This window comes from Bacidia gigantensis, assembly GCF_019456465.1.
Source record: "Bacidia gigantensis strain McMullin 20006 chromosome Unknown contig_246, whole genome shotgun sequence".
Lineage (NCBI taxonomy): Eukaryota > Fungi > Ascomycota > Lecanoromycetes > Lecanorales > Ramalinaceae > Bacidia > Bacidia gigantensis.
Window position 1 is genome coordinate 1345081 of NW_025408602.1, and position 20795 is coordinate 1365875.

At 49.0% G+C, this 20795-nt stretch overlaps 10 protein-coding genes across 10 annotated transcripts; 3 read left to right on the forward strand and 7 right to left on the reverse strand.

The window, feature by feature from the left end:
* Positions 1-378: 378 nt before the first annotated feature.
* On the forward strand, positions 379-1321 carry KY384_006046 (uncharacterized protein; the record flags this gene model as incomplete). The annotated part of the gene is made up of 2 exons (XM_044814542.1): positions 379-1203; positions 1256-1321. 2 exons carry the CDS (start codon positions 379-381, stop codon positions 1319-1321), a joined length of 891 nt encoding a protein of 296 aa, XP_044668692.1.
* Positions 1322-1340: 19 nt separating this feature from the next.
* On the reverse strand, positions 1341-1879 carry KY384_006047 (uncharacterized protein; the record flags this gene model as incomplete). The annotated part of the gene is given in 2 exon segments (XM_044814543.1): positions 1341-1720; positions 1735-1879. 2 exon segments carry the CDS (start codon positions 1877-1879, stop codon positions 1341-1343), a joined length of 525 nt encoding a protein of 174 aa, XP_044668693.1.
* A 41-nt stretch (positions 1880-1920) lies between these two features.
* Positions 1921-2698, forward strand: KY384_006048 (uncharacterized protein; the record flags this gene model as incomplete). Its single annotated transcript, XM_044814544.1, has 2 exons — positions 1921-1968; positions 2027-2698. The coding sequence occupies 2 exons, from the start codon at positions 1921-1923 to the stop codon at positions 2696-2698; spliced, it is 720 nt and encodes a 239-aa protein (XP_044668694.1).
* A 211-nt stretch (positions 2699-2909) lies between these two features.
* On the reverse strand, positions 2910-6906 carry KY384_006049 (uncharacterized protein; the record flags this gene model as incomplete). The annotated part of the gene is made up of 3 exons (XM_044814545.1): positions 2910-4575; positions 4623-5113; positions 5164-6906. 3 exons carry the CDS (start codon positions 6904-6906, stop codon positions 2910-2912), a joined length of 3900 nt encoding a protein of 1299 aa, XP_044668695.1.
* Positions 6907-7951: 1045 nt separating this feature from the next.
* On the reverse strand, positions 7952-8343 carry KY384_006050 (uncharacterized protein; the record flags this gene model as incomplete). The annotated part of the gene is made up of 2 exons (XM_044814546.1): positions 7952-8069; positions 8129-8343. The coding sequence occupies 2 exons, from the start codon at positions 8341-8343 to the stop codon at positions 7952-7954; spliced, it is 333 nt and encodes a 110-aa protein (XP_044668696.1).
* A 579-nt stretch (positions 8344-8922) lies between these two features.
* Positions 8923-12872, reverse strand: KY384_006051 (uncharacterized protein; the record flags this gene model as incomplete). Its single annotated transcript, XM_044814547.1, has 7 exons — positions 8923-10271; positions 10322-10917; positions 10965-11931; positions 11987-12322; positions 12376-12695; positions 12742-12791; positions 12843-12872. 7 exons carry the CDS (start codon positions 12870-12872, stop codon positions 8923-8925), a joined length of 3648 nt encoding a protein of 1215 aa, XP_044668697.1.
* A 1072-nt stretch (positions 12873-13944) lies between these two features.
* KY384_006052 (uncharacterized protein) lies at positions 13945-16271 on the reverse strand (the record flags this gene model as incomplete). Its single annotated transcript, XM_044814548.1, has 2 exons — positions 13945-15063; positions 15111-16271. 2 exons carry the CDS (start codon positions 16269-16271, stop codon positions 13945-13947), a joined length of 2280 nt encoding a protein of 759 aa, XP_044668698.1.
* Positions 16272-16760: 489 nt separating this feature from the next.
* KY384_006053 (uncharacterized protein) lies at positions 16761-17579 on the reverse strand (the record flags this gene model as incomplete). Its single annotated transcript, XM_044814549.1, has 2 exons — positions 16761-16957; positions 17345-17579. 2 exons carry the CDS (start codon positions 17577-17579, stop codon positions 16761-16763), a joined length of 432 nt encoding a protein of 143 aa, XP_044668699.1.
* An 881-nt stretch (positions 17580-18460) lies between these two features.
* Positions 18461-19123, forward strand: KY384_006054 (uncharacterized protein; the record flags this gene model as incomplete). The annotated part of the gene is made up of 1 exon (XM_044814550.1): positions 18461-19123. The coding sequence occupies one exon, from the start codon at positions 18461-18463 to the stop codon at positions 19121-19123; it is 663 nt and encodes a 220-aa protein (XP_044668700.1).
* A 606-nt stretch (positions 19124-19729) lies between these two features.
* Positions 19730-20386, reverse strand: KY384_006055 (uncharacterized protein; the record flags this gene model as incomplete). The annotated part of the gene is made up of 2 exons (XM_044814551.1): positions 19730-19845; positions 19915-20386. 2 exons carry the CDS (start codon positions 20384-20386, stop codon positions 19730-19732), a joined length of 588 nt encoding a protein of 195 aa, XP_044668701.1.
* Between the last annotated feature and the right edge of the window lie 409 nt (positions 20387-20795).

Below are 20795 nucleotides of genomic sequence, written 5' to 3' on the forward strand. Positions count from 1 at the left end.
CACAGCTCCTGATTCACTGCACCCGCTGTTTCGTTTTACCCGCACGTTGCTTTTCATAGCCTCAATCCGGGTCGCTCCAACATCATTATTGTCTTTATGCGATGCAATGGTCGTTATACCCGACTTCAAGAATACGGGCTCAACGCAGGTCAACCTTCTCGACCCTGCGCAAGCCTGCTTAGTCGACTATAAGTGCGCAACCACGGCGTGGAGGCGGCATACGGCCCTCTCTTGAGCTGCAATGTTGGTCTCACTCTATTGCACGGGATTGGCTCCTGCTTTCTTGACAATCTCGTTTTTTGTCGTCATTGCGGTTCTCAATTCAGTTCTTTTCCTTCATTCACTCTTTTTGGCTCTCACCGCTCATGGCTGTCAGTCATGAGGTCGCTCGTTACCTTTGCATTTGTTCTTGCAGCCTCTCTCATTTTTACTATCGAATGCGCACCAAAGCCGTGGGAAGATGATTCAGAATATGCCTACGTTAGTTTAGACATCAACGCAGGAGTAGCGACTCCAACGACTACTACGACCCAAAACCATGACGCCGAAGCAGTTCCTTATGCCAGCTTGGAGGCGCTCTTTAATAATCCAGAATCTAAGCAGACCGGGGAAACCTCCCCGTGTCCCACTGGAGGACGTATCACCACGGCAAATGGCACTGCATCTGCATCCGGAACAGGGCTGTTGAAAATCACTGGTGGAAGTGGTATCTATCGAAGTGTCTCTGCTTCTGGCAGCGCCCCGTCACAGGGGACTGGTGGTGTTCCATCGTATCCCATATCGGGCGCCCCATACCAAAATGTTACGTCGCCAATATTCCCATCGCCTTCCATACCAGGGCTGGTTCCATCACCAAATCTACCTTACGGCAGTGCAGGTATCCCCAGTCCAGGCGCTTCAGGCGAAGTCCAACCCAGCGGCCTAAGCAATTTCTGTCCATCCGCTGCGACGGTAACTATGCCGGCTTCCACGGTCACACTACCTGCAGAGACAGTAACAGTAACAGCGCAGGCTGAAGCGCAAGCATCGGCAGATGCATCAGCAGGAGCACAAATCGCCCCAGCTGTAACGGTCACAACAACCATAATAATCACAGTCACGGCAAATCAAGGCGCAAGCTGTCCAACAGGAGGGAACGCTGGCAACCTGCCACCTAGTCCCGCAGTGCCGTCGTTTACAGACCAGATTCCACCTGCTTCACCCGTATTGCCAGGGACTGCTGCGTCCAACCAGTTTCCGATCAACTCTCCTTCAGCCGGACTTAGAATTCCAGCAGCATCCCCTTCTGGTGGACTGGGGCTCCCTCAGACTACGCCATTGAATGTAGCATCTCTTCCGTTTCAAGGAACAGGAGGAAGCGAGAATAGTAATGTTCCCAGCAACAATTCACCGATCAATAGCTTTCCCTTTAATACTAATTCTGGAATTCCATCCACCGCCTCACCACACGCTTCCCCTATCCAGCCAGGATTCCCTTTGACAAATGGGGGCTTACCCGTTACTGCCCCATATGGCAATAACTCGAGTCCGTCAGGTGGCTTCCTGTCTGGCTCCATGCCCTCTGGCCGCGGCCCAACAGGTGGAAGTGGTACCAGCCCATCGCTCAGCATGACAGCATCGTCCTTTGCATCACGGCCAATAAATACGGGAGCAAGCCAACGGTTTCCTTTGTCTAGTAATGGCTTTCCTGGAACTGGAGCTCTTTCAGGTACAGGTCGACCTCCATACTCATACAACTCAGCTCCTTCCCTATCAATTCCCTATAGCGGTGGAACAGGAACACCCGGAAATAGCTCGAGCTTCTCAAATCCTTCTGGAGGTCTTTCTGTATCTTCCATAGGAGTGAGTCCAATTGTACTGCAGCCTTCTCTTGCTGCATCTTCTATGATACCACCCTCTTCAATGCCATCAAACTCCACGATGCCCTGTGCTTCGGGCCAAAACCAAAAGCAAAGTTACGTCGCTACTGTGAGTCTCATGCCTTTTCTGCTCACCATTGATCATCCGAGCACTGACACAAATTCAGTTCGACGACCTCACCACTCTCTCGCTGTCGCTTCCAAACGTGAATATTCCATCCTCAGTATTGGACGACACGATATCAGTTGATAAGGCTTCTCCAGTCCCCTATCAAGGGCTCGATTGGAGCGACTTCAAGTCAACGAAGAACCTTCTCGCATTCTCTCAGCCAAATGTGTTTAGCTACCAACCATCTTCACCAGACGAGAAAAGCAGTGACACGGACGTCAGCCACTCGGGCCCCGCACCATCTAATAAATTTGTGCCAACTGGCGGCAAAGGCGCCTTTGCACTTGAAGAGATGTATGTGGCATGTATTGCCAACAGCACAGAAGACACCAATGCACAGTCAAATACCACGCTCTCACGGCGAGCCTTGCAGGTCAGAGATTTCGTCGCGAACAACCACTGGCTACGGGCCCGGGGAATAGAAGGGAAAGTTGGAGAGAGCACTTGTGATAGCTGCTCTATTGTAATCACAGGCATTACAAGTAGCGGCAAAAGTGTCCAGACGGCATCGCTGTCGTTTTCTCCGAGTAAAAGGGGCATGCAGAAGATGGCTTTTACAGACGATTGGAAAGATCTTAAGCAGGTGTCAATCGGGGCAGAATCTTGTGGGAAGGCTTCGGAAGTAGGTATCGATAACGTGAAATATGAGGTAATGAGTGACTGTCAATGATGGAAAAAGGGACGACAAAAAGAGCTTGTCTACTGGCCTTCTTGTGCATTTATATACCCCTTATACTTTTACATGTACTATACTGTTTTATTCTGAATCCTAAGTGGCCATATAAAACACCCTACAGGTACAGACAGCAGATTAGACTTCTATATCGTGTTCTACCAAATGTATTTCCTAGCCAATCTTGTTTTACTCTCTCGGCAATATTCTACCTCATTCGCGCCACTTTGAGTATGAGGTACGCCAACAGTCGATAAGCAACCACGCAGACCCCAAGCGCCAACAGATTAAGTGCAGGGTTCGTCTCAAAATTATACACCTTGAGCGCTTCCTCCCCTGTACCAATCGGGCATTCCCCGTTCGGCATCCTTTGATGATCCTCACAATGGAATGTCACGCCTTTGAAACTGTAGGGTGCAAGGTTCCCGAGCGACCACTTGAGGGGACTGAGGTGATTAAGTGCTTGCAGAAAGGCAGGCACATTCAATGACATGGTGCCCGCCATCAATGTGGGAATAGAGATGGCCACCGACATCATGTTGACCGCGAAGCCGGTATGCGTGAAGAGAGTGTTGAACATGATACCCAGACTTTCGCCAACATTGACGATCGCGAAGCAATTGAACGCCATGACGAGATAGACGAAGATGGTGCGAGGGAGTTGTGTTGCCAGTGCAAGAAGTGTTGCCGCCACAAGTGAGCCAACGATCTCGAACGGCACTTCTCCAAAGGTGTACTGGAGGAAGAAAGCCTCGACGGAGTATGCGTTGTCGTCGTGTTCGCGGTAAAAGACATCCCGCTCTTTTGGGTAAACGGCAACGTTCTGGAGCATGCCGATGAAGTAGAGGGGTGTGATCTCTTGGAGGAAGCCGAAGCGGGCATTGATGCTGGCTTGGCTTGTTCCTAAAGGTGCAAAAAGAAGCGTGAGTATACAGGCGTAGGCCAGAATCTGCATGGTACGTGCCACGACCGCCACATTGTTGCGTTTGAAGTTGATGAAGCTACGATGCATGAGGGCAGGAAGGGCGACTCGTAATGGTGTCATTTTTCGAGCGAAGCTGCCAAGTTGAGCCGGACTGTCGATTGTTTGCGGTTCATTATTCAACGAGTGCTGCTTACCCTGCCAGCTGTGTATCAATGATCGAACCTTCTCACGCGTTCTGGTCTCTTTTGACTCCGATTGAAGGTTGACAGATATGAGATCTAGAGCGAAGTCGGCAGGATTGGTTGTGATAGGGCACATGTGGCCAAGACTTGCGAAATAGGGAAGCATTGCTGAGCCTCTTCCGGTGTACACAATCTCACCACCCTGTGCTAGCAGTAGAACGTTCTCAAAGTGTTTGAACGAATCGCTTCGAGTTTGATGAATGGCGAGAATCAGCGTTCTCCCCTCGCTCGCGAGACATTTTAAAACATCAATAATTGACGACGCGGTAAAAGCATCCAAGCCGCTGGTCGGTTCGTCCAGGAGAAGAACTTGTGGATCGGTAAGGATCTGGCAAGCAATAGTGGTCCTTCTCTTTTCGCCGCCACTAATCCCTTTCCTCAACTCATCACCAACAACATTATTTGCACAGTCGCTTAGGCCCATCTTCAGTAGAATAGACTCTGCACGGTCAAGCTTTTGCTTCCTCGAAAAGTGGGAAGGAAGTCTCAGGAGGGCCGCAAAGACTAGATTTTCCCTCACGGTCAGACAAGGCAGTAGTTGGGCATCGTCTTGGCAGACGAACGAGCAAATCGAGCGTATGACCTTGAGAGAAGGCTCTGCCCCATTCAAGCTTATTCCACCTGATTTATAGTATTTTGTAGTCAGAGTGTGCTGCATTCGTTGTGCCATGGCATTGAGCAAGGATGTTTTGCCTGAGCCGGAGGGTCTGATTTTGTCAGCCATAGTAGCCTCGCCAAATCTTGATAGGCTTACCCCATGATAACGTTGAGTACGCTTGGGTAAAAATCCGTGTCCATGGGTTTCAGGATTGAAAGCTTTTTTGGTTTCCAAAACATCCCACTCCGTTTCCAGATGTCGAGGGCAAAGCCTCTCAAATGTACGGTGACCGTCCGAGCTCGGGCAAGTGACTGTGCTGTCATGTTCTCTTTGCCAGCTGAAAAGTCTGTATCCGTCTTTCGAGGTACGGACATTCCCAAATGAACACGAACGAAGCTGAGTATAGCGCCCGAACAAATAAAGAACACAAGCGTGAACCCAAGAAGTATAATGAATGGACGTTTCAAATCCTTGAAGGGCACTTCGAGAATCTGCATTATGTACCTACCTGTGTATTGACTGCATTGTGGGTTTGCAGTCCCACCAGGGTACGGGCAGTCGTAAAGTTGGCCAGCAGGATCGCTCGTATGAACGAGGAATTCATTCACGGCAGAGGCAGAATAGGCATAGAATGAATATGCTGTCCACTGGTAGCGTTTAGCCAGGAGCATTAATGTTGATGAAAAGTGAGTTTTACCTTCAGCCATCGAATCCAGACGGGGATCTGGTTTGATTGTACGAAATACCCACCAGCAAGCGATTGTACCGTGAAGATTGTATTTGCGATCAACGACGCCTGCGCGAAATCCCGCCTTAGAGCTACGCAGAAAGTCGCAACGTTGATAGAGATATGATGAATCAGCAGCAGGATAGCGAAATAGATAAAGAATTGGTCAGTGTCTGGTCGAAATCCTACCATGAAGTAGAAAATGGTGGAGAAGATAATTGGTGAGGGCAAATCTTCAAGCGGAAAGCGAGCAATGCGCCGACTAAGTAACCAGGCTGGGACGTTGATAACACCTTCGCCACGTTCCCGGTCGAAAGTCTGAATATCGTAGGTCAATCGATATATCTCGTAGAGCATTACTAGGTATGATTGCAGAGATGTGCCAAGGAAGAGTGCTCCCTCTCGGCTTCGGATGCCCTGAAGAGTGCCATCAAGATTCCAGAAGATCCCTCCAGAGATAGCAGACATCGATATGGCTTCAAGCATGGAGCCTAAGAGGCCATAGGGATCCCGCCAAGTCACCTTGAAAGTTCGTCTCGTGAGCACTTTACATTGCCGCAAGAAATTGACCGGCCGCGAAGGCGCCCGGGCGGCCTTGGAAACAATCAGCTCATCTTGACTTGGAAAATCTGGAGTAGCTTCACTGCCTATTGGTTTGTCGTAGGATGACTTCTCACCAGAGGTCGTGTGCTCGAAATGCCTCTCATTACTGTTTCGTTTATCGTTAGACGACTTCTTATTAGATGTTATGTGCCTCTCCCAACAAGCTGTGAGCTCTTGGATTCTGATTTGCGATCTCGCTTCTGATTCTGGCGAGCGATTGTCGACCGCAGCCTGATCGATGAGAAATTCGGCAGGGTTCATAAACACAGGCAACTTCAAGCCACAGGTCTCGAAGTAAGGGAGGCATTCTTCACGGCAACCAGAATACACCAGTGAGCCTTGCGCCAATACCAAAACATTATCAAATAAGGACCATATCTCACTTCGAGGTTGATGAATTGTCATAACGATGGTTCTACCTTTTCTGGCGAGGTTCTTCAAAGTCTTGACTAGCCGATGCGCTGTTGACGCGTCCAGACCGGTTGTGACTTCGTCTAGAAAAAGGACTGAAGGGTTGGCGAGTAATTGGACTCCTAAGGATGTTCGCCTTCTCTCTCCTCCTGAGCATCCTCTGTGGGCGTCGTTTCCAATCTTAGTGTCCGCACAATCCTTCAATCCGAGCTCCAATATGACCTCTTCAACGACTTGGTAGCGCTCTTTAGCCGTCATCGAAGATGATAAGCGTAGCTCAGCACCATATTGAAGGGTCTCACGAACTGTCAAGCTAGGTATCAAGATGTCTTGTTGCATTACATATGCGTGGCGAATGGTGGAGATCTTCGAATTCTGATTGTACAGTATTCGCCCTCTCGTCTTGAGTCGACCACCTTCGATGCGATGGGACAAGCTATTGAGTAATGACGTTTTCCCACTGCCAGAGGCTCCCAGAATAGCGGTTATTGTTACAGGAGGCATTCGAGCATTGATGTTCTTGAGTATTGATTTCGAGGCCTGGTTTTCGCTGCTTGCGGCCCTCAACAGAGCTCCCCATCGATTGGGTGAAAGGTCAACCCCAACATGAAGTTGTTCTACAAGAAGCTCGACTGGATGAACAGCACGAAATGATAGGTCTATATCCTCATCATCTGTGTATATCGCGGCGTCTCCCATTGTGGCTTGACATGTCCCCGCCAGTTTTTGAGCTGGAATCAATTGATGATCGGATACAAAAACAGCATCATTTCAAAACATTATCATAAGCATAGCCATAAACTTTGGGCCCAAGTCTATTGAGAACGTGAAAAAAGCAATCACAATTTGTCACTCTAGGAAAATCGTTGCAAACAGGCATAGCTAAGAATGTGGCGAAATCAGAGACGAAAGACGACAAAGAAATATCTTCAAGAGGTGGCGGAAACAAAGGGGAAATAAAGATTTCAAAAATTGAGAAATGCCATCGTCTTACTCATTGCCACTCACATACAGTACCACTTGAGCATGCGAGCCATATCGTACAGATGGGTTGCTGGAGAGAAGTATCTCCAAATCGTGCAATTTATCTGAGTTAGGCGCCCCAGAGTTGGCCTGCAGGTTCCCCAAAGCGCTGCTACCTAGTCAAAAACGTTGTGGGGGTTGGAGGACGCTAAAAGACTCCGGTTATGCTAATATATATGCCAGACACCAACAGTAATGTTTCGACCCTGTATGGTCTGGCGTTGACATCTCCCGTAAACGTGTGGACGCAGTGTGACGAGAAAGGGATTCCTAAATATGCGTACCCTCTTGAGTAATATTTCCAAGATGTCTGGGCTTGTATACGACCTTTCGAACGGTTCCGCCATCTGGTCCATAGGTGTTCATGTAGATACATTGGCCTGAAGTCGCGTCAGACATCTATCTGTGCCATCAAGCGCTCATTTCTTAGCCAATATGAAAAAGGAGAGAAACCGAGCCCCACAGCCGCTTCTCAATCAACGCAATTGCAGATTTGAATGCTGAAGGTGCGAATGTATATTCTGACCCTTAGGTCTCGCTATACAAAGCAGTCACCGCTATACCGGACGTGAAAAATCTAACTTCATATGGTCGTTCATGTAACCGTAGATATAAGCATCTCGATGAAGTGCTGCGTAGCTTTCACTTCGTCTTATGCGAGCTGGACGCTCTCGGATTCCTGTTGCACCCACCCTTGTCAATAGAAGAATATAGGCTGACATCAAGACATTACATACGGTGGTCGAGCACTCGTTGGGGCGCCCTTCTCGTCCTCTTTGTTCCAGAAGCGTGACTTATAAGCGGGCCAAGTGGAGAAGTTCCAAGCCTTGACGAGCAAGCTGGTACGCGCAGCGTCAGTCCTATTTCAACAATGCTTTCTGGTGGACTACGCTCATACCTTTGTGTCTGATCGACATAATTCTCTGTTTTCACCTCCTTGACACCGATCTTCATGCCCTCTTTCCCAAATGTGACGTTCTTCTTTTCCATCTTTTTGGATGTCTTATCTGCGATATCTGAAGCGATAGAGTAGGCCACGAAACCAATGAAGCCAGCGACAGCGACGCCGAGGAAGAGGAGGATGAGGGGTACAAGTTGTGAGAGGAGCGACATGATGGCGAGGGTAGTCACTTGAGCACGCGATGCGAAGATTCAGGTGTGCTTGGGACGTGGATAGCGAGGTTGAAGAAGAAGGCTCTGGGATCGGATTGGTTAAGGCCAGTCAGTAACAAGAGTACAGTCTTGTTCGCATCTGGGACACGTAATGCTGACTACCGTTACATTGACTGGCGTAGCCTGACATACTGTGCACAACTCGAGATAGCTAAAGTCCTGGGGCAATTCAGCTCGTTGGGCCGGCCCGCCAAGAAGTTCTAGACCGATCTCTCAAAAGACTTACCTTAGAACTCCAAGGGCAACTAATAGGGAGTCGAGCCCTAGAGCCTCCCCTATAAGCCGACGTCGAGGGCATGCAAAGGCCACTGGTTGTTCATGTGGTATGAAGCCGCAACCCTTCGACGACGTTGATGGCACGTCTTCAGACCTTTTGGTCTTCGCGTAGTACAACAATCCTGATCCTCAACTGCTGGCTTTTTATTCATTTACCCTGCCCTCCAGTTCCGCTGCAAACATTACGAGCTACATGCCATCGCTAAGAGCAACTTCACTGACACAAAAGCAGCCTCCTCCATCTTAGAACGCGAATAATCTTATCCCACTAGCTGGAGCGCCAATCTCACAGACTTCGCATGTCCTGCACACTTGCCCTTTGTATTGTGAATGATACATTGATCCATCGAACGGACACGTAGCATTCGGCGATCCATGGTAGATTGGTGTATGCGACGCCGCACATATGTCAAACTCGGCGAACGAGTCATACTCGATGTCGATTTTCTCTTGCGGGCTTCGTTCGCATTGAAGCTTCCATTTTTTGGCCTGTTCTACAATCTTCGGCGATCCACCATTCGCAATGATGCGGTTGGCAAAGCTAAGAGCGGAGGAAAAGTTCCTGTTCGCAATAGCCAGCTTCGTGGCGGCATGAAGCGCAAGTTGACGGTGAGCAACTTCAAGCTTCGGTATCGTAAAGTAAGCCGAAAGCTCAAGGCTTTTCTTGAGGTTCGCCTCGCCTTCTGATGGCAATGCTCGCCGAGCTAGCTCGATTGACATTGCGATCGCATATTCTCTTGCTGTTGTGAGGATTTTCTTTGCCTCCGTCACTTGTTGCTGAGACGATACTGCATTGACTAGAATGGAGTGAAGGATGCGCTTGAAGACTCTAACCCCGTCTTCAAGCTTGTTGGACCTCATCGTAGTATATCCTTCCTGAAGATCTACTGCAGCGATGGTCTCCAGGTCTCTGGGTATAATGGGCAAAACTTTTCGAGAATCCGTCTCTTCGACAGTTCTTCGGACGTAATTCGCGACTGGTGGCAGTCCTGGCGTAGCGGGTAGGTATGTTTTCGTCGCCTGGAATATTTCCATGAAACGTGGTTTGAGAGGCGCAAAATGCACGGCTCCCACTTGGCGACTCAAGAGCTGCATGGCGGTTTCAAAGGAACCAGCAGCCGCATGATCAGCAGCAATGGGTGAATTTCGGGCCCATAGATCGGCTTCGCTGCTGGCTATCCCGGCCTCGGCACTATCAACAGTCACGAAGTCTGATTCAGTGTCAGCGTTAATATCGTCTCCCATATCCCATCCCGCTCCGTCTTCGTCGTCATCGTCGCCTAATTGACCGTTGCGGGTAATTGCTTCGTTCTCATCAAGGGCTTCTTCATTTTCAAAGCCATTGGGGGCTGGGGCACTATCTTCTTCAACGCCACCTACTTCGCCGAGCAGTGCTCTCTCGAAAACACTTTGCGATGTTGCCTTGACTGGCCAGTTGGCCTTGTGTGTTTGCACGACTGGTTTTGGAGGCGTCAGTGGGTCTCCAATAGTAGGTAAGGTGATCTGGTCTTCTGTCAGGCCGGCGGCATCAAGGATGCCTTGACATTCCTCTTCCATATTATTAGCTTTTGCCGTGGCATACGCAAGCGGATCTATCCACTGTCAGCGTTCACATGAGGTTGGTAGATAGAGCTTTGCTCACAAAGGTCAAGTTCTTTAAACATCTGTGTTCGAGCGTCCGAGTCACCCAAGTACAGTGCATTCTGGAACCGCGACTGAAAGTCTCCACGCCGATCTGCAATTTGAGCCATAAGAGCGAGCTTAGCTTTATCGCCGGTCGACAAATATAGGAAGGAAAGCTTTTCAAATTGGTGGAGCTTTTGGTAGGCATTCTCAACAGTCTTGTGGTTGCCGTGGGCGATCGCCTCAGTGCTGAGCCGGCTCCAGAGTTTTGGTCTATTGAGTTGCTTTGCCATCTCAACGGCAACGTCGAGGTTTCCGCATTCAATGGCCAGTTCAAATCTAGTCTGAGGGTCCTGAACGAATTGGAGTGCTATCTCCGGATAACCTTTCTTCTGCAAATACGAGATAATACTTTGACCAACAAGGCTTGAAGTTTTGATGATGTGCAGCATCTCTTCGTAATTTCGTTTGACTAAAGCGAGCTTGAAGCGGTACTCGGTCGGGTCTACGTCCAAGACTTTCGGCTTGGAGGCGCGGTCGAGGCAGTACACGCTTCGCGACTTTACCCTCACAAGATAAACTGTTTGATCTAATGTTCTCACAATGCCATTATCTCTATAGTAACGTTAGTACTTTCTCCTGAGTGCGCTATCGATGCTTACCCATTCAGCAAAGTGTATTTGATGTGGTTTAGAGTAGAATACAGAAGAACGCCCGCGTCATCCCAAGTCGCTGACTTGATGCGAATTGTCTCATGAAGTGTGCTGGTTTGTTCTAAGGACTTCGTTACGATAGTCACATTATGCTTACTGAGGAGAGCGGCGTAGAGGCCGTCGTTAGACCAGACAACATACTTGACGCCCGTAACATTCAGCTCTGCTAGTTGCTTCTTCTGTTGAATATCATAAAGCGCCACAATCGTAGGCGTCACCATCAACAAGCAGCCAGTACCTCCAAAGAAAATATCCGTAGTCCCTGACGGAGGTTTGATCGTCTTGGTAGTCGAGTTAGTAAGATCTTTTACGTCTACCTGTTGGTTAGCAGAATTGAGGACTGCAAACCGATTGCGAGCTACGAAGACTGCTGAGCTTCCTAAGCCTTTTTTCACATCAGTAGGCTCCATAGCCCCAGCAGGCTCCTTAGGAAGGTGTACAAGCTCATATATTCCATTATCAGCAGGGGAGGTCACGAGTATCGCTCTCTCTGCAGGGTTGTACGAAAGTGTCCTCGGCGGCATCCAAGGGCTACCAAGTTTCTTCAGGGATAGTAGAGGCGAAGATTCGCTGCCTTTTGAGAAGTCATATGAGCGCACGAGCTTTTGCTTGTCAACATAAAATAGTTGATTCTGATAAGTTGCAGAGGCAGGTCTTTCCCGCTCCAACTTGAAGACCATGACTCCATTGTCGTGGCCAGCTGCAAAGAGATTAATTTCGGGATGAGCTGCAATGACCCAGAACCGGTCATTTTCACGTTTGAATGATTGTACCGAAGTGCGCTTGTTGAGGTCCCATACGCGGATAGTTTTGTCTTCACCGACAGAGATGATGAGATCTTGGTGTGGGTGAAAGAGGCAGGCTGAAGAGTTTTGGAAATGTCCTCGACAAGTATCAACCTCCCACGCCTTTGTTTCTATGAAAAGATTTAAGCACAAGCAATCGACTGATCTTATGTCCTGGAGACTTACCACTCATCCTCCAAAGTTTGACGAGCCTATCGTCTCCAGATGATACGAGCAAGGGGAGTGTGGGATGGAAAGCAACCCAATTGACTCCCCTATCGTGCCCTTCTAGCACAAATTTGACCACTGCATCCGTATTTCCAAATACATCTGCCTGATTTGAGTTCGCGCGAGCCATCTGATCTTCAAATGTCATCGATGTCGGAGCTGAGTGCTTTTTCCGAAGGCCTGATATATCCCACACGCGCACTGACTGATCCAAGGACGCAGAAACGATCAGATCATCCTTTGGGTGAAACTGAGCACACATCGTATAATGATTGTGACCCGTCATTGTACAGACTGTAAAGCTCCGTTAGCAAAATGCAAGGCGCTCCCAAGTTTGAGCTACCCACTGAGTGACCGGTTCTGCCAATTCCATATCCTAATCGTCTGGTCATCTGAGCTTGACAGGATCCATGGAAGCTCATGGTGAAAGAACACGGTCCGTACATAGTCCAAGTGACCGTTAAGGGTGAAAAGACATCTTCTGCTCTGGTATGACCAGACCTTGATTTTGTAATCGTCTCCACCAGAAACAAAGAGCGGTTGGGTTTTGTGGAAATCGATCCCTCTCACGGGTCCGTCATGCTCTTCAAATCGATCAATCAAAGTGCCCATGCGATAGTCCCAAAGTTGTATAGTAGAAGAGTGAAGGGACACGAGGATCCATGGCCTGGCAATGCTTAGCCCAATACCCCTTACTGAGTGTGGTTACATACCTCTTGGGATGAAAAGCTATGCCTTTAGCTCTTGATGATTTGGACTCGAACTGATCGCAGAGTGAGCATAGATTATTGTCTTAGCTTATTGCATCAAATACCTTAGTGAGCATGTTTGGCGACGAGGGCATGGTGGATAGAATCTGCGGGTCAATAGCACTCTTCGCGTCTCAGTACATAGACATCTAGCGATCCGTTACATGTTGCGACAGGACTTTTCTATACTTGGGCGATCGTTTGTGGGGAACAAACAAATGCTCGTCAATCGGAGGTGGTTTTCATGAATACTTTATTGGGAAGCGAGCACTTGTTGCCAAGACATCAAAAAAGTAAGGTAACCCAAAATCAGTGCCCTTAGCAAAAAGTAACATCTAATTCTAGAAAGATTAATCAGTACTTCAGTAGGTACCCTCGATCCCTTCTTCATCAGTAGGTCCCCTCTTCAAATTTGTATGAGGCTCTGTGGCCCAATGACAAGGCGCTTGACGTTCGCCTCCCCGTACCTAGATTGATTGATTAGCAATGAGATATACTATAGTACGTATCAAGAGATTCTCAGTGGCCTTGAGCAGCGTCAATTATTTGTCTTTTTTAGTTTCTCTGTAACAAGAAACAGGCGAGACACAATACTACTACTGAAAGCACCTAGTCGTGCCAGCTAGCGAACAATCGCTGTAATTCTTGTATTTGGACTAGGTGTAGAAAGTCAGGCCCATAACGTTGCGTGAAGGATCAAGCTACCCTGCAGGGTTCGGTGGCTTGCTCACAGCTCGACGTCGTCCGAAACTGGTGCTATATTTGGCTGAAGTACATTTCTGACGTTTTTTCGACTCAACTTGGCGAACAGCTATTAGCACAACGGCATTCAAAAGCAATCAAGAGCGTTTGGAATGGCAAATGTGAATGTGATACAGAAGCGTTGTGTGTGCTGGGTTCTATATAATAAGTATCCTTCCTTATGCTCATGCAATGTACGTGAGCCTGTACCTAAGATCATTAAATTCCACCTGCAATATATGTGCATTTTCCTTCTGAACGCCTTGCTTGACATAATGAGAACGCGATTCGTGGGTATATCATGTACTGTAAGTGAGCACCAATAGCCATCGTATATTTGGCTACCTCCTGCGGATAATTACGTCGTGTGTAAGAGAAAGGCCCCATTTGCGTCACAGAGAAAGGACTTTCGAACACAAAATTGTATTAGTCCCTATTCACAACTCTCAAGCTTCGCCTAGGATTCAGTAGCACCCCAAAAAATGTAGGCTCGCCAACAAGATTCTCCGTACTGCTGTTAGCTGTGCTATCCCGACCAAGAGGCACTCCCGGGGTTTGAGGCACTGAGGATTCGTAGCCACTTCCACTACCGGCAGTAGCAGCGGCACCGCTGCTATACTCAGAAGTACCGACAGGCTTACCTAGGCTCGAGTTTTCTGTAGAGCTACCGAGGAAGGCAGACTTCTCGCCTGGTCCGCCAGCAGCAGCAGCGCGTTGCGTCATGGCAACATGGTTTTTGTAAAGGGTGAGTTGACGACGGTAAAGCCAGGCGCAAAATCCGAGATATGCGGCAAGGACAGCGAAACATCCGGCCACCACTCCAGCAACGATTGCGCCAACATTTGGGCCGGAATGACTATTTTGAGCGCCTGCCTCTGCGGTGCCCGTGGCCGTGATCACTGCTCCGTTGGCACCAGTGACTGTGTAGGTGATTGGCTTGCCAGTCGCTATTGGACCTGCGGTTGCCAATTGAGCGGGAGCTGTGATCGTCGCTCCACCGTAGCCTTTGCCACCGATTACCTTTTGTACAGCATCGGGCACCTGGTAGCCGTAGCTGCCAGTCAATGCAGCAGGATCACTTGCTTGCACTGATTGCTTATTTTGAGTGTTGTTGCCAGTGTTACCGCCACCAAGCGAATTAAAGTTGTTTTGCCAGGTCAAATTGGTCGCGGAAAAGACGTAGAAACCGCTGTCACAACCCCCAGCAAGGTCCGTATTGTAACCTCCTACGACAATCATTTGACCATCCCACATATTGCATGTATGACCAACGCGAGCTGGAGGAACGGATTGGCCTGTAGTATCCACTTCTATCCAAGTAAATCCTGGTATTGTAAGGATCCATATGTCGCCGAATTGCGTTTGATTCTTGTAGGGCACAAGGTTTTGCCCACCGTACATGTAAATGTTGGTGCTAGTACCGTCTGGTGCCGAAGCGGCCACAGCACATGGATTGACGCGAAGAGTAGGGTATTGACCGGCGGTAGACTGCTTGTACCAAGTCGACGTTGCAATATCAAAGACGTCAATAACATTCATTTGGCTCTGTAGCTATCAGTCATTTGTCCTCGAAGAAGCTTTATGCGACTCACAAAGGATACGTTTGTCCCTCCTCCCATATTCACGAGAATGCCTTGAGCTCCGTAACCTGGGACATAGACAATCGCACTGTCTGCCCTAATTGGGAACTGTGCGGTATCCTGAATGCCGCCCTCGGTAATGTTTCGCCATATGCCGTTTGGTCCAGCGGTTTTTCCACCACCCAAGCTTTGGAGACCGTCATTGGTATGACCTGGGAAGGTATACTCGATTAAAGATTTAAGGTATACCCGCTCTACTTGATTGGACCACCCTGGTGTTGTATAAGAATCCACGTGTCCAGCAAAGTACCACCCTCTACCCAGCTCTGCAACGCTTATGCCGGCGCCTTCGGCAGATCTCTGTACGGGCTGGTTCTCAGAGGCACTGTTGTTACCTTTCGATGTTTGGGGATTCTGCTGCTCGGTCCACGAAGCGCTCTTGATATCATAGGTCCAGAGCGAGAAGTCATCAGGCGTTTTGGTGGGGGTATCGGAATATTCGCCGCCGTACAAGTGTAGCTGGTCATATGAGCTCCAAAGGTAGCCATTTGAGACGGCTGGCGGTCCTGATGGTTGAGGAAGCCCCTTTACAGCAGGCGAAGAGATGTCCCAAGGCTTGGTCACGTCAATCGTAAAGAAGTCATTGACCCATGTGTTGTCAGTCTGCCCTTGCTGTGTCGTCGCGCGACCACCGTAGATATATATGGTTCCGTTGATAATAGCACTTTGCTGGCTCCAGCGGCTACAAATGTCGGTGTCGGTGTCTGCCCGAGCGACAAGCTGTCCATCCTCCCAGCTCTTCCGTTGGAGATTAGACGTTCGGAGTACTCCAGCTCTTGCGCCAATGACACTAGGTCCTGCTTTTGCTAGGAAAGGTGTTTCGAAAGTAAGGGAGAGTGTGACAAGGAGCGCACATGCTAGCATCATCAGTCGTGAAGGTAGATAAAACATGGTTGACCGGGAGCGGTCAGTGGAAATCGATAGGTCGCATTGCGAGTATTCAGAGGATGTGCGCGACAGTGTTGGTCTCTCACTGTCGACACTAGAGAGGCTGGAAAAGGAGGTGCGTGCCTCAAGCTCGCTTCTAGGAATAATGGTGTCGACATCTGCTTCTTGAAAGATTGATCGTCTAGCCGGTCGAAGGCGAAGCCTCGGTAATTCTGATTCCGCCATCGTCGCTTCTTGTCCAACTCGATTTACACATCCATGATCATAAAGGTGAACTTAACACATCTGGATTCTGGATTGCTGCTTTGGGTTGACTGACGCGAGGAGATTGACGAGGAAATCGCTCAAGAATTCGCTGTAGCCCAGGCCGGGCGGTAGCTGCGGTTCTCGTGTTGCCAATGCATCGAGATCGACAGTGACGTAAATCACGAGCGAATCAGCACCGACTAGGAGCTTACCAGGCCCTGCCAGACCTATCACGGCCATCATTTCTCCAGGGGCGACACTAAGACGACTCATTAAAATTGGAAGCGAATGACAGCGGGGGATGGCCAGCAAATCCCAACTTTGGCGCAGGGGAACTGCCCGACTGGGTTAAAAGGCTTGGAAAGCTCGCCAGCATGAGAAAACTTTAAAGCTCTAAGCGGCGTTATAGCATTACTACTGAAGGGGGGCGATATCTCCTATCAAACCGCTGAATATTGGAGAAGTCAATCATGAGTCTAGAGTCAAGACAGTTTCTTCCTGCTGAATGCCAGCCAGTTTTACACTCTCACTCCACAGCAGTCTCTGCTTCTGCTCGTCCCTTGTCTCAGGGCTTGATTGAACCTTCGCATTGCCATTCAGATAGATTGCCTTAGGATACTTGCCAATCTTGGCTTCGTCGAAGCTAGCCTCCAAGACGTCGGTCGCTGATTTTGTCACCGTGCGAAAATATCCATTAGGGAAAAAGAAAGTCAGCAAGGGCGTGATTGCCCCCATCACCGAGTGAACCATGAAGTTGAGAAGCCCGGAGCTGTCTCGTATCAGTTGAGTTCCGGGCATCGCACCTGGGTCTACCCCAAGGATGGAGATGTTGGAGTACTCTTTGCTTGCATTCAACCGTCTCTGAAGCTCGTACCTACTTTAACTCAGTTTCATCGCTTTCTCCAGCGTTAAGCAAACATACATGATCATAACAAGTAGGGTTTTACTGGCACCATACCTCCGCATCCCTGGAACACATGAGTCAACACCAGAAGAGACACTCGACACCCATACGTGATGGGTTAAACTTCTCAGGCAAAGGTTTGACCTACCAGCATTGTAATCATCACCCTCTTCGTCCTTTCCTGGCTTTGACCAAGAGCCTAGCGAGCCGTTAAATATTGTCTTGTGCTCTTCAGCCGTAATGAACGCATTCAATGCGTGCGCAGGATCGTGCGTCCAGCTTGCGACCAAGACTACACGTCCTGTTTTCTTATCCATACTCTGCAGCAGAAGCAATATCAAGAGTAGATTCGCCAAATAATTGACCGCAAACGTCGCCTCCATTTGGTCGTCTGTATACTTTTGCCCAGTGACATACTGGACGGCTGCATTTACCACCAACGTACGAATGGGTGGGAGATGTCCTGACGCGACTCTACCGTTGATATCAGCTGCGGCAGAGCGAACAGCGGCAAGCGTGCTGATGTCAATTCTGACTATCTCATGGTCGGAAGCTGTCGAAATTGGGTTGATAGCATTTTGAAGCTGGACTGCTTTTGCTGGGTCCCGCACTCCCCAAAGTCCTTTGTAGAGCACAGCTTCTGGACTCGAAAGGAATTGCGTTGCAATCGTCTTCCCCAACCCCCGTTAGCACCAGTAACTATGATAGTGCCCTTCTTCTCGGACATCTCAGTCTCTACATTTACTTTTCTGGCTCAAAGATACCAAAGTTGAATGTTATGGACGGGCGTAAATATCCGTAGATTGGACCACATGCAAATTCTAAAGCTGTAAGCACTTCCACAGAACGCTCTTTATGTACTGCTTGAAGCACTAGTGCTGATTTTGGCAGTCAGTCTTAGCTCCTTCGCATTCGTCCAATGATTGTAAGGCTCTCATTTGAAAAGATATTTCACCAGATCCAGCTGACTAATCAAAGACTCAAAGTCAATTGTAAGTCGTTGCTTTCTTTCTCGAAGGATGCAATGTAGACGAATAGAGGAAGTATAGGAAGGTGAGGCCCAATACAGTCGCTGAAGATCTCGTCTTTTAATTGCTTGTGCACTATGTCATGCCGTTCTCGCGCTTTCGTGTCTAATAGAAGCGAGCACGAGAGATGGATTGGTAATCGGGTTTGATCTTGAACGCAGACTATAAATATGAACTTCTCAAACGTCCATCTCGCATTGGAATCGTCAATTTGCTTCCTCACAGGTACGCTCATCATGACCAATTTCGCTATCGCGATAACATCCGACTCGGTCTGCCCGTGGTGTTATGTCGGCAAAAAGAAGCTCGAGCAAGGGATCGCACTCTACCAAAGCAAGTACCCAAACAGCACAGACACATTTACCACCACATGGCTCCCCTATCAGCTGAATCCACAGAGCCCTAGCTCCGGGGTAGACAAGCGCCAGTACCTTTCAACCATCTATGGACCTGAAAGAATCCCGGCAGTTGAAGTACGCCTCGCGCAAATAGGCCAATCTGTTGGCATTCCCTTCAAATTTGGCGGCAAAACTGGCAATACCAGAGACTCACACCGACTGATCCATATGGCCAAAGAAAAGGCGGGCACGAACGTCCAGAATAGGGTCGTCGATGAGCTGAATAGATCATACTTCGAGAATGAGGGTGACATCACTGATCCAAATGTCCTGACACACGCAGCAATCAAAGCTGGGCTGGATGAGATGGATGTGCAGCAGTGGCTGCAAACTGGAGCTGGCGGACGCGAGGTCGATGATGAGGTTGCAGAGGCGCGGAGGCGCGGCATCACCGGAGTCCCTCATTTCGTGCTGCAGGACAAGTACGAGATTAGTGGGGCAAGGGAGCCAGAGGCCTTCCTTGGCGCTTTCGAGAGAATCAGGGAGATGGAGTCAAAGTGAGGGTGCACGTCGATGCTGGGCGGACCTAAAAAGACATACATGTCTCATTGCGTAGATGAAGCAGAGTCACCTGAGCATAGTGAAAAGCTATTGCAGTCAACGTCTCACGCAGAGATCGCTCCTAATGACCCACTTCTCGCCTTTCATGACTTCCCTACCCTCGTGTAGCAGACAATCCTGCCCATGCTTGTGAAGCAAAGCCATGCCAACTTCTAAGCCCACTGCTATCGGTTGTGTACCTTCGCTCGTTTTGCCGGAAAACTTCTTCGCGGGTCCAAGCTCAGGATAGAAGACTGTCTCACCTCCGACGCAACCTGTAGCAGGTCCGGTAAGATAAATCAGGAGGGTCCATGTCGTTTTCGCAGGAGTAGGGGGCACCGTAGGCAGAATCAAATTGTTTGATTCATCATCTACGCTGAACAGTAAGTGAAAGCGGTTTAATGATTCTCCTTTGTACGCTCCAAATTACTAGAATACACAAACGAAAGCAAGACTTCGTCCGCGCAAGGCTAATTCATGCAACGAGTTGGTACATTTGAGGTCAAAAGGCAGAAATTGTCCATACAGTGTCAAAAAGGCTAGAGCATAAGCGACCATCCTGCGACCTCACTGGAGCTCAATGACCATTTTAGATATGTAATTCTTGACCGAAAGCCTCAATCTCGACGAGAGAGCAGGACCGGTGGCAGTTGTATGTTCTTGGGGCAGTGACTCCTGGCAATCTCTGAAAACACAAGGGTAGAACGGGACAGCTAGACCATAGATTGCACCTCGGACGGACTGCGACTTACAGTGTTGAGCGAAGAATTGGCCTTCTCTATACCTGTAGATTCTAATACGAGGATTCAAGCCACAGATTGTCCCTCCCCACAGGTCACGAGCAGCTCGCCCACGATGATCATGGGCCTCGGGAGAGCCTCTGAGTAGGGTTGAGAGGCCGGTGACATTCCAAAGCTGCTGCGCAAAGTCGAAATCGCTGAACTCAATGCGGTCATTGACCCGTAATGCATTGCCATCTTTGGGCTTTGCGGGCGTAGTCAGGAGAGGAAGAGTGGACAAGAAAGAAACATAGTTTTTACATAGGTTGAAAGAGAAGAAATCTCGGATGACAATGATTTGATTTTCGAGTAGCGTCTCCAAAGACAGAGCTTCGACGGGCAGTGAAGGTTGAAGAAGGGGCCACTTTGGCAGCGTTACTGCTGAGGGATGGGATGCATAGCCCTTGGGCCTACTTTTTGGCTTCATGCGAGTTTTCGTCGGCATTGCGAGCTCGTGGTCCTTGGACGTGATCGGTCTTGATGTGAATAGGAGAGTCCGTTAGCTCAAGCACCTATAAGTTGTGCCCTCGAGAGGGTTTCGCTGTGAGTCGCTCTGAATCCAAATAAAGGAATATTATATCCTACGGCAACGGACATTGGTACGGCCACCTTTCGACTAACCTCAAGCCAAGCCTCGGTAAGGCTTAAAGCCTTGGCAAGCCCACCTTAAAACTCCGCTTTGATTAGTGGTACAGGGGCGCCATCGTTTAATTCTACCACCTCTAAGCGACTTGAAAAGGGAGCACGCACAGAACTCGCACAGGGCTTTTTGATTTTGTATTGTCGTCTATGCTTGATTTCGCAGAAATAATGTATGTGTTGCGAGGTAGTTTAGATGCCCTAACCGCGTTCGC